Raw genomic sequence first — 12,189 nt, forward strand, 5'->3', positions numbered from 1 at the left:
AATGTTCCAGACCAGCAAACTTCTAAAACGTTAGCTTTTATAGAGGTGGTCATGCTTGCCGATGATCAATTAATCAATGACATTTAATTAGCAGCACCTGTCTGCCACATAGCATCTTAATTCCTATGGAAGTAGTAAGGGTATACTTAGTTTTTCACACATGGCTTCTTCATTTTGGCTTTATTTTTGTTGAATACCTAATTTTTAGACTTGCTAAAGAACAGATAATTATCATTATGTTCTGATATATACAACCATAAAGCTCAAAGATACACTTATTTTTCCAAACCAAGAAGTAGATCTGCTCTAGTATTCATGCACATTCTCTTTATTGCACTATATATATATATATATATATATATATATATATATATATATATATAATAAATGGTCACTATGAACTGAATTTTCTTCTGGTAAAAAGAAATTAAAAATACTGCCAAATGTATTGATGTTTTCATTAGTTCGTTTCTGTATTTCCCTTAGTCTGGTATTCAGTGTATATTTGCTGCCTTGTTTTATAGTTGTGTGTAATGTCAGAAAGTCCTAGTTAGTAGGGTTTATTCACTAAAGGTAGAGTGGCAGAGTGCCAGTTGTGGCTTCCACTGAGTGATTTATGCAAAATTTTGTCTAAGAGTCACAGAAAAACCCCACTGATATAATTCTACATTATATAGGTCCATTCAAGCTTTTATTGAAGCACTAGGGTTGGACCTTCATCATGTATACTGAAATTAGCTAAAATTTAATGTTCTCCTGCTTTAGTGAATAAACCCCAATTTGTTCCAAATATTCTCTCCGTATAGCTAATCCGTTTGACTGTTTAACTCTCTAGCCATGTTATTTCTTATTTTCTGTAATCGTCTTTGAATTTGCATTGGGTCCTTATGGATCGTTTCAACTTCAGTTTCATTTCCAGCTATTAGCTGATTCATATTAAGATATATATTTGTATTAACATATATATTTCCAGATGATATCTTTTCTACATATTCCTCAGGATTTATTGGTCTTGTTTTGGTCTTTGTTTGTTTTTTCTTAGGCCTTGTCGAGCTGAGGTCCAGTGTTGCATAACACATTGTTTCTTGGGATTTCAGCTGTGGGAGTGTAAAATAAAATAATTGTTTCAAGCATTTATTACAATACCTTTTTTGTACACATCCCTCAAATTTTTGTGTATGGCTACCATTTCTCTGAAAAAGTTGTAAATCATATGATATTACATACTATCCTTGTTTGAACATTGTTTTTTTTTATATTTGACTCACATTTACATTTACCTAAGTTTACATTTATATAAATAACTATTTCAACATTTTACTTAGGGCAGAGCATTAGGGGCATCCTTTTATTGGCTACTAAAGTGGTTGACCAGAATTGCCCAGTTACCACTGGGCTTCATGAGAGGTCTACATGGCAACTGTGTCACCATGTTACTAGACTTTTAGGGAGCAATGTTCCAACGATGTGCAAGATGTTATCCCAACCATGCTTGTTTCAGGATTAAAGTGGTGAATAAAATACCTTACGTTCTTCTCTGTTTATCACAGGGTCATTGGACATCTGTCCACTGGAAATTTCATCCACATTCTCTTTAAAAGAATAAATAAAAATATTAGAATCAATATATTTACTCGATGATGATGAACAGCTACAATGTCATAGACAGAAGGGCACTGTGGCAAATGCTTAACCTTGGGAAGCATTTATGATCATTTCTACCAATTAATGGTATTGACCAAATAAGAACTCCTTTATATTTCATAGTAATATTGTTTAAAATACAGATAAAATGTATATATTTCCCAATGTATTTAATACTTACTTGGTCAATAAAAAAGTTGTTTTGATGGCCACCAAACTGTCTATATACTCTACACAAACAGAAATACAGAGGAGTGATAGGGGCAGTGATTGAAGTAGAAGGTAAGCACATACCAGGAAAAGAATGCTATAGAGCAGGGGTGGGCAATTAATTTTCCCATGGGGCCACATGAGAAATTGGAATGGTTTTAGAGGGCCAGACCTCTACAAACTACAAACTCCGAAGCCTTGTCCATTTTGTTAACTTATGTGCTGTTTAATAAAGTTATTCAAGCCTACGTCATTGGTAGAGGTGCTTGAATAAGTAAGGCCTGAATAACTATTAGCACAGCACAGAAGTGAACAAAATGAACAAGGCTTCGGAGTGCATACCGTATTTTTCGCTCTATAAGACGCACCTGCTGATAAGACGCACCTAGATTTTAGAGGAGAAAAAAAAGGAAAAAATATTTTGAGCTAAAAAATGGGCTAAAATATTTATTACAATAACTGAATAAGCTATGAACACAGTAAGACACACGCAGTAAGACACACACAGACACAGTAAGACACACACAGACACAGTAAGACACACACAGACACAGTGAGACACACACAGACACAGTAAGACACACACAGACACAGTAAGACACACACAGACACAGTGAGACACACACAGACACAGTAAGACACACACAGACACAGTAAGACACACACAGACACAGTAAGACACACACAGACACAGTGAGACACACACAGACACAGTAAGATACACACACACACAGTAAGACACACACACACAAACACAGTAAGACACACACACACAGTAAGACCTCCCTCCCTAACCCCCCTTCTCAGTATCTCCCCTCTAACTCCCTAACCCCCCCTTCTCAGTATCTCCCCTCTAACTCCCTAACCCCCCCTTCTCAGGATCTCCCCCCCCCGCCCCGGTCACTTACCTTAAACTCCTGTGTTGGAAGCGTGAGGCGTTTGTCTCGGGTGCCGGCGCTTCACTGCTGATCGCCGGCGTCTGACGTCATATGCCGGCGCCCAGCGTAAAGCGCCGGCACCCGAGACAAACGCTTCCAACACAGGAGTTTAAGGTAAGTGACCGGGGCGGGGGGGGACACCGGACTCATTGGTGAGTCACCAGGACACTCTTTGCGGGCCGGTCCGAGCTATTCAGCGGGCCGGATGTGGCCCGCGGGCCGTGCTTTGCCCAGGTCTGCTATAGAGCAACATTAAAAAGAGGCAGTTTGGTTTAAGTTGTAAATGTCATGTCAGAGGTGGTGAGAGAGAGAGAGAATGGAAAGCTTAGCAAAAGGGGATGCAGGTGCAGGTGCATTACAACCTACCAAGAATTGGTTGATTTAGGTTGCCATATATTGGGTTGTTTTCAATATATCGTTCATAACTAAAAAAGACAAAATAAAATGTAATTAGTCCGATATGTCCTTATTAGCATAAAATGCAAACAATGTAATGTTATAAGATGTGTTGATTCAAATCAGCAAAGAGTGAAAGGAAAGGTTAGATATATTGGACTCTGGGGGATCAATTCTTTTTAGTTCTTTGTAATATTGGGGAAATTCAGTCCCACACCAAGTAGCTAGATATGTCTGTTTGCCCTGTGCCTGGTCTGACCTGTGCCCTGGCCTGCACCTCAATCCCCTTCTTTACTCTGGGGGACCAATTCTTGTTCCTGTTCTAATACTAGTTTAGAATTTAGTCTTGTTGTGTCTGTCTGGCAGAGCTTGCCATGTGCCTTGCCCTGTCCTGCCTCTGCGGTGTAGTCTCCTTCCTGACTTGTAAGAATCAGATGGGATTCAGTCTGGTGGCTGGATGTGTCTGTCTGGCAATGCATACCATGTACCCTGTCCTGCCTCTGTTGCTGTGCCATGCAATTTCTTTTCTTACTCTGAGGGATTCATTCATCAAAATGGTCCATGTGTATCCATTGGTGCAGTACAGCTATTTCTGATGGTCCTGCAGTGCAAAATCGAGTCTGAATCTCTTCCTGAACCTTGAGATGATGCTGCTTTAGGTGCAAGGTGAGTCCAGAAGGTGTCAGGAATCTACCCCTTTAGGTATGGCCCAGAGTGTAATTTACGGAATAAAAAAAAGACTCCGTATTTAGTCCAAACCAAGCAGCCAGAAAGAGAAAACATCTTTTCTGAATCGATCTTTCTTGTCATTCACACCAGATAATTAAGTGCTTCATAAGAATGACAGCAAATATCATCTTACTCACTGATATAAGCATCAGGTTAAAAAGTTAACAAAAAACACTTTGAGTCAACTACATTGTCAATTAGGAAGTGCTAAAATAAGCAGCTGCTGTAAAAAGAACACTGCTTTGTGGTTTTAGTCTAATGAGTATCAGAATTGTTATTGTTTTTAAATAAAAAAGTCAGCATAGCTGTCATCATAAAAACCTGATGTGTACATATCACATTTACAACACACATGTAGGTATATAATAAGACACTTCAGCCTATTACACTACTCTTACACTGTTACACTCATTGTATAAATCTATTGTTTGATAGACTCATGACTTGTAGAAAGAGGGCACTCGTCCTTAAAATTGTATTTTATTTGCATTCAGTGATTTGTTTGTAATTTCATTGTATATTTTAAGGATTTATTTAAATCTATTGCTGGAAAACGTGTACTGTCCATGTTCCTAAGACATAAACATACCTCATGGAGCAATGATCAGAGTATTTCAGTTGTTTACCTGTTAAAAAATAATATATATTTCATTTGACATTCAATAGGTTTACTGGAATTATAGCAAACGTGCATGGAAGTGCAATGAGAGGTAATCATTCTGCCATACGAGATGCATGATATATAAAAATAAGAATTAAGACAGAGGTGGGGTAAGCAGAGAAAGTGATCCTAGCTCAACTTTTGAAAAAGTTGATTAGACCGCCCATTGGTTGCTGTGGCAATAAGGCATCTTTTTGCGTGTGTCAAATTCAACAAGCTAAGTATAAAGTATGGCAACACAATCTGTGTTTGACTTTTCTATACCATTGGCTTTTCTCTGCCAGCGCATGGACCATAGCATGTCTATTTTGTACTTCCTCTATCATTGGTGGGTGTATGGGACCCAACCAGGCCCCCTATTAATTGTAAATATAGCCCTGTGAAAAGTTGGACTGCAACTATTTGTAATTGTTATGGTTTTATAGAATTCCATTTTTTTATTATTATTTTAAAATATAAAAAATAAAAAAAAGTTTGCAAATAAAAAGCTAAGGTTATATTGAAACCGTTTTGTGCATCAATAAGGTCAAAAGCCGGATTGATGTAAAAACGTGAGTATATATTGTTAGAAAGGACACTAGTAAATTTATATGTGAATGAAGAGTTTAAAGCTACTTGTTATTTCTTTTAAGAATACAAATTTGGATCCTCATGGAAATCGAAATGTTTGGTTCCCAATCTTGTTGGGAAGTATACAAAACTTCTAGGTAATACATGCAACTTAATAGACTAATGTTTAGTCCTCAAATAATATGTTACATAGTTCTGCAAAATGTGAACATTAATATCACATATAATTTAAAAGAATGATCTAACTGAATGTTTTTCTAGTTATAAGTTTAGAGCCACACTTACCTTTTCTATTTTTCTTGACACAGTTTACGATATTAAAGGTTAGGGACAATATCATCATAGGACACATAACTGCAAGCGATGCCCAGAGTTGTGTGCAGTCTAAAGGAATAAAAAATATCTTAATTTGATGGTGCATCCCTGTACATAGAGATTGATCAGCAGATATAACATACCATCGAAGTGCCCCAAAACTGTAAACATACTTAAAATAGGTAGCTATGTTAAGAGTGTTTATAACTACATGCTAATGATATTTTCTTACCTCCAGTCTGTCCTTCTAACATTGCGTTCATCTTTATTGCACAAAATAGCACATCATTCTTTTGCTTCTATATAACAAATGCTGCTATGTATGTCTGTATGGAAAATGCAAACCACTTAAAATAGATAGCTGCGAAATTCAGTTTTAAACAGGAAACATGCATAGAACAACAGAAGTTGATTGTGGGTAACACTGATGCTCTTCAATGATAACATTTTTAGAGGCAATTGTAAGAGTGCTCCAAGCACAATGTGGGGTAGTATGTATGTTGGAGAGTGTGCGTGTTTGTATATATATATATATATCTGTATATATATATATATCTGTATATATATATATATCTATATATATATATATATATTTACGTGTGTGGGAGGCTATGTGATCATATCTTACAATGGTTCGTGTTTAGGAGAGACAGTACCTTTTTTGGGAACCAAATCCATCTTGCCTTCTTTGAGAAGCTTGAAATGATTACTGCGTATCACTGCATCACAGTTTTTTACAGCCCTAAACGTCATAGTAATGTGTATAGAAATGAAATTAATTTGTGTAAATAAAATGTATTTTCTTTTTTTCTTGCTTACTCAGTTATGTTAATAGCTATCAATAGGTCACAAAGTGACATAAAAGATCATAATAAAGTCAATGGCCCCTAAACATACCTCTAACCACACAGACAAACAAAATAGTCAATCTTTGGCATTTGAAATGTTTGGAGGTGTGCGTCTGTGTTTGTATATGTCTATGGGAATGTATGTTTATATGTGTAGTGGATTCTAGAGTGTTTAAATTGAAATATGTTTTAAATGCTAATGTTACGCATATGTATTTTATTTTTTTCTATTTGTTTTTCACATTGTACCAAATGCATTCCTGGGAACTTTAGAGAGCAGGGTACCCGGAGCAGAGTTTTTAAGATGAGGTGGGTTTAACAATGCTTGAGGGCAGACCTATCTGCTTAAGGGTGATTATAGCCTCGAGTAGCATTAACTGGGTTGGGAGTGGAAGGAGAATCGGGTGGGGAGTGACCCAGAGAGGACTCGGGTATGACCAAATGGAAGTAGAATTTGCTAGTGTGGCCACCAGAAGATGGCTGTGGCCTCAATGGGATCCATTCACTGAAGAGGGACTTTGCAGGACAATTGAACATTTCGACTCCTGAACTTTTTTCTAGGAAGGACCAACCCCTGTGGAATACATGGTTACAGGGTCTCACATTACCTATGCATTATGCAAGATTAATTCAGACCTTATTGCAGATAAAGCTAACTGGGGTTTGCCTTTTATAAGACACATGTAGTTAAAATGTTCAACTCTCTTGCAAACTCCCTCTGTATTGAATAGGCCCCAATGATGGCCACCAGATGGAGTAGCAGCAACCAAAAAAAGTATTTGTGAACATTTGTAGCCCCATTAGGAAACTTTCTAATATTGGGTCAACATACATAACAAACATACTATCAATTTATTAAAAGGAGCTTTCATTTACACAATAATAAAATATGCGCTTGAAGCCTCACTCCTTGATGCTAAGCCATTTATACCTCATGTATCATTTTTTTTACCTCACTGAGCTCACCTTAGGGCAACTGTGTAACAATTGACAGGTGTAACTACCCAGTCAAACTCCCTACCTGTCACTGTCGTTAATGCTGGACTGGGTCCCATGATTGGAGGACTTTGCCATCACTTAAGTTTGTTCTCCATTCTTTAGGACCAGGTTCATGATAGGACATTCTCTGTCTCAGGATCCTTGAATCCTCTTACTTCCTAATCAGACATCTGTCTCTGGTGTTTTAGGAACATCTCTCTTTTCAGGAGCTTTTGCCAACTCCTGGCCTAAATCCGTCTCTGTACTCCCACTGAGCTACTTAGCATTCAGAAGAAAATATTAAATATTCCCACTCAACAAGCCTGGACTACCCATTTGGCACTCTGTGCACTTTATGACTCCCACTTACCACAATAAGCTCATGTGGCTAATCCAAAGCTTTAATGGGTTGCTGCCTGCTGTATACACATTGTCACCATAATTCCCCCTCAAACAACTTGTCTGTGCCTTCTTTGCGTTTTCAAAGTTTATAAGTAATGCACTTATACTGCCAGCAAAACCTATTCTTCTTCAGTGGAAAGAGCCATTGTTTAGCAGTCTTTAGAGCTTCAGATGGAGTTAGGCTTTTGCATTTTGCAAGTAGGTAAGTCTTGTTCTTAACCTTCACACCCTTCTCTGACCACATTTTCCATGGAGGGTCCTTCCTGAGTGTCTAGCCAAGCATTTCCAGGATTACAGCAGCTGTAGCTTATATCAGTTCACTGTTCACTGTCATGGTGGCAGTAGGGATGGTTGTGAGGCATCTATTGGTATCTTCTAGCATGCTAGACGATGGTCCTTCTCCACTGAGGTTGACTGTAGTTAGTTTATCCACGATCTTATGCCTCATCTCAGATGCTGTGCTCTATTATGGCAGGGTTAGTAGTTAAGTTCTGGCTTCTGGTGTCAGCTGCAAAGGTTTGTTATTCTTCTGGGTCTCCTTTCATCTGCGTTGTAATGTACAGTTGGTCAATCTCAAGATGTGAGAATAACTTCCTCTTCAATATATTGAAGTGCTGGGTAACTAGCTGTTTCTCACTTAGTGATGTACTGTAGGTCTTCTACTCTTCCATAGTTTTCTCGTATGCTATATATATATATATATATATATATTTCACTAGATCATAGATTAAATTAATAAATACAGTATTATCACCTCACTTTAACTAGTGCAGGACTTTTTGCGCAAATATTTTTTTGGAGTTGCGTTTTTCGTGCAATTCCAGTCCTTATTGCTGCTGAATGCAGGAGCTCATTATTACATTTCTGATTTCCAAGTAGGCTGAAGCCTGCTTGCCTGGAGTCATAAATTCAACCAGCCACATCCAGCAAATATCCTGGCTATAGTAGTGGTAAAATCCTCCCTATCCCTCCTACCAAAGTGAAGGGCAATTTTAGTCCCTACCAAGGAGTGCTCACTCAGGAGTCATGTTATAGTGTCTTGGTGGGATAAAGGTGAAGATTTCTTGTAAGATATTCTATGGTGAAGCACAGAATAAAACAACTAGCAGTGTCACCACAAACACTATTGGTGCCACCACATACCTAAGCACGGCCAACACTGGAATGTTTCCAACTCCCTAGAGCAAAGATGGAGAGGCAAAGTCAGATGATAGCAGCAGATCTGTTTTTGGGCCAGACGAAATTGATGAAGAAGGAGGAAGGTCAACCCTTTCAGCAGAAGTGGGTCTAATTCCACCTCGTCCAAAATCTGAACAGGATGTGGTCATCAACCTGCAGGATTTGGATTATGAGGCAGAGGAGGAGGAGTCAAGCAATACATCTTCTAGTAATTTCTGCGTTAGATTTGTTTCTCCTTTGTCTCTGCAGAAGCAAGAGAAGTGTGGCTGTGCCACTGGTTCCACTACATGTGCTGACACCACCATGACTTCCACCACCACTACTCTCACTAATACTTTCATGGAAAAAAACTATAGTACCATTACTACGTACCCTGATGTACAGCCCCATAATAAAGTGTGGGATCATTTTTGAGAGTGTGGGAGAGTACACTGCAAGATGCAAATTATGTCTTAAGGAAGAGTTAGCATATCTAACTTCTGGTATGAACTAACAAATACATAAGCAGAACAGAGCAGCTTTGCTCCAGGGGCAAACTGGCAGCATTTGTGCCAACAGAAAACCCACAACAGATGCCAGCAGAAGCCAGGGCAAAAGGAATGGATCAGCATCAGCCTTCTCTAAGAGTATGATTGGTTCCCAGACACAGACGGGGCAGGGACATCCAGTGCACCAGCCTACACTAGAACTACGTTTGAGTTCAAGAGGCATGTCAAAACAGCATTCAAATGAAGTGAGACAGCTGCATGGACAGCTTATCGCTATTAGAGGGGCTTTCCTTCCTTTTGTCCCTTGTCACACAACCTTCCGCAATCATCCACAATCTACAAAATATCTATATGATCTGTGCAGTGCAAAAGATAAAAGAGAAATTATCTTCAAAATATGTCAAAATATCATCATTACATAAATACATAAAATACAGTGAAGGAAAATGATTTCATCCCCCTGCTGATTTTGTATGTTTGCCCACTGACAATGACATGATCAGTCTATAATTTTAATGGTAGGTTTATTTGAACAGTGAGAGACAGAATAACAACAACAAAGACCAAAGAGCTATCCAAGCATGTCAGGGACAAGATTGTAGACCTACACAAGGGTGGAATGGGCTACAAGACCATCGCCAAGCAGCTTGGTGGTTGTGGGGATAGAGGGGTTGTGTAAAGGTCAGAATAGGTTAGGTCAGGAGTTACATATAAAATGGAACCTGTTGAGGTGGTGTTTTCTTACCTGCGGTCTGGTGAGCAGCAGCATAGCAGGAGAGCCAAGGGTAGGAACATGGACGAGCTGCTTCTCAGGCGCCCACCCTCCCTCCCATAATTTATATTAAAAAAAAAAATATATATATATATATAATGTATTATTGTCATGGATTTTTTTTTTTTTTTTTTTTTTTCACTTGAAATTTTTATTGAGACATCCACAGTTGACAGAAATGGAGTACAGTCACAAAACATCCGAACAGCAGATATTGGAGTCAACGGTACAATGTACAAAGAAATACAAACAAAATGTACAGCATGTATAACATGTATCAGGACATCTCAAACATTTTTCTTTTAGAATGGAATGAACAAACTAAATAAGACATACTCTGGCAGGGTAGAGAAAGAAAGGAGAGAGAGCCGAAGAAGGGAGAGAGAGAGAGAAGGAAAGAAGAAAAAAAAAAAAAAAAAAAAAAGAGAATCTTAGTCGGCAGTAGTCGCCCTCACAAGCCAAGGAGTACGCATGGTGCCCAAGGCATGACCCTGTGGGGTGGGGCAGAATGTGTGTGTGTAATATGCATCCCAACTTTCCCAGGTGGATTGGAAGATGTGTGTGGTATTGGAGGCTGAGTGAGCTATATACTCATAGGTGCGAGTCGTTGTGATGGAATACAGAACGTCTTGAATAGTAGGGGGAGAAGCCTCCTTCCATTTGCGAGCTATACAAATCTTAGCTGCATTCAACACGTGTGCTAGGAGTTTTCTATGTGTATGTCGTAAAGATCGGGGAAACATGTCTAAAAGAGCTACCTCAACTACCTGCTTGGCAAGCAAGGTAGTAATAAGAGTAAAGACGTCAGCCCAGAAGGGACAGAGCACCGGGCAGCTCCACCAGACGTGCAACATCGTACCAACTTCACCACAACCTCTCCAGCATAGAGAGGAGGCTGAGGGAAACATGGTAGCTAGCTTGGAGGGCACAAAATATCAGCGGAACAGAACCTTGCGATTAGTTTCAAAGTGCGCGACGTTCTTAGACACTCCCTGAAAGGCAGAGAGAGCGTGATACCACACCTGAACGTCATACGTTGACCCAATCTCCTTCTCCCATTGCAACATGTACGGGAGCTTGACCTCAGACCTGTGACCCATCAGAGCCGAGTAACATAGGAAAATAGTGTGAGAGACATGAGGTGCTTTTAGGCATAGTGCAACAATCGGTGTCATGGGAGACGTAGCAGAAGGGTGCCTGAGGTGTTTACGCAAGGCATCACGAATTTGCAGGTATTTGAAAAAATCACGACTATGGAGCGAAAAGAGAGTCTGGCGAGACGAAAAGGACTGTATGTGTCCGTGAGAGAAGAGCTGAAATATGGAAAGGATTCCTTGGTCTATCCAGCAATCAAGGGCCACATGAGGGAGAAGAGGTTTCAAGGCCGATAGCGGAGCAGCGCTGTGTAGTTCCATCGGGAAGCGGAGCGTAGCACGGTGTTTATCCCACAGCACCAGAGACAATGTAGTAGTAGGCAACAAATCACGAAGTGGAGGTCGGCTGCCCTTAGGAAGCCACAATAAGTCTCTCACTGTATACGGAGTTGCCAGTGTAGATTCCTGATCCACCCATGCCACCGACGCCTTGTCGGAAAAAAGGAGAATTGTCTGCGCTAGGTGAGCCGCAACATAGTAATTCTTGACATTAGGGACACCGAGACCTCCAAGCAGTTTAGGCCGTTGTAAAAGTGCAAGGGAAAGCCGTGGACGTTTATTCAACCAGATGAATTTGGACAAACGCGTCTGGACAGTCCGAAAAAAGATGGTAGGCACTGCGATGGGAAGGGACAACCCGGCCAATCCAAGAGAGTTCCAGCTTTGACCACCGTTGGAGATCTTGACATATTTTGGACCACAGAGGTAAGTAATTCGACCGAAATAAAGAGGCTGCAGTTTTGGTAATGCGGACCCCCAAATAGGTGATAAAATTAGAACGCCACGAGTAGGCAAAATTGCTAGAGAGGACGTCAATCAAGTGGTCGGGGTATCCAATATTGAGGGCCTGCGTCTTGTCCCAGTTAACTTTGTAGTACGAAAGACGACCAAAGGCTTCCAGGAGA

The 12,189-nt window shown here is 39.7% G+C and overlaps 1 protein-coding gene across 1 annotated transcript; it reads right to left on the reverse strand.

The window, feature by feature from the left end:
• Nucleotides 1–382: 382 nt before the first annotated feature.
• LOC128473737 (T-cell receptor-associated transmembrane adapter 1) lies at nt 383–5,751 on the reverse strand. The gene is made up of 7 exons (XM_053455978.1): nt 5,696–5,751; nt 5,434–5,532; nt 4,507–4,543; nt 3,159–3,217; nt 1,826–1,874; nt 1,525–1,651; nt 383–1,097 (listed from the first exon to the last, which is right to left on the reverse strand). Exons 1-7 carry the CDS (start codon nt 5,724–5,726, stop codon nt 807–809), a joined length of 693 nt encoding a protein of 230 aa, XP_053311953.1. The 5' UTR covers nt 5,727–5,751; the 3' UTR covers nt 383–806.
• Between the last annotated feature and the right edge of the window lie 6,438 nt (nt 5,752–12,189).

This window comes from Spea bombifrons, chromosome 2, assembly GCF_027358695.1.
Source record: "Spea bombifrons isolate aSpeBom1 chromosome 2, aSpeBom1.2.pri, whole genome shotgun sequence".
Taxonomy (NCBI): domain Eukaryota; kingdom Metazoa; phylum Chordata; class Amphibia; order Anura; family Pelobatidae; genus Spea; species Spea bombifrons.

Excerpts from the sequence above, each read along its gene's own strand:
- LOC128473737 (XM_053455978.1), bottom strand. The coding sequence starts at position 5,726 with ATGAACGCAATGTTAGAAGGACAGACTGGAG. Across the intron at positions 1,875-3,158 it reads CCTAAATCAACCAATTCTTG|AGTATATAGACAGTTTGGTG; the intron begins GTAGGTTGTAAT and ends CTGTTTGTGTAG. Across the intron at positions 1,652-1,825 it reads ACAACTTTTTTATTGACCAA|CTGTTCATCATCATCGAGTA; the intron begins GTAAGTATTAAA and ends ATGACATTGTAG.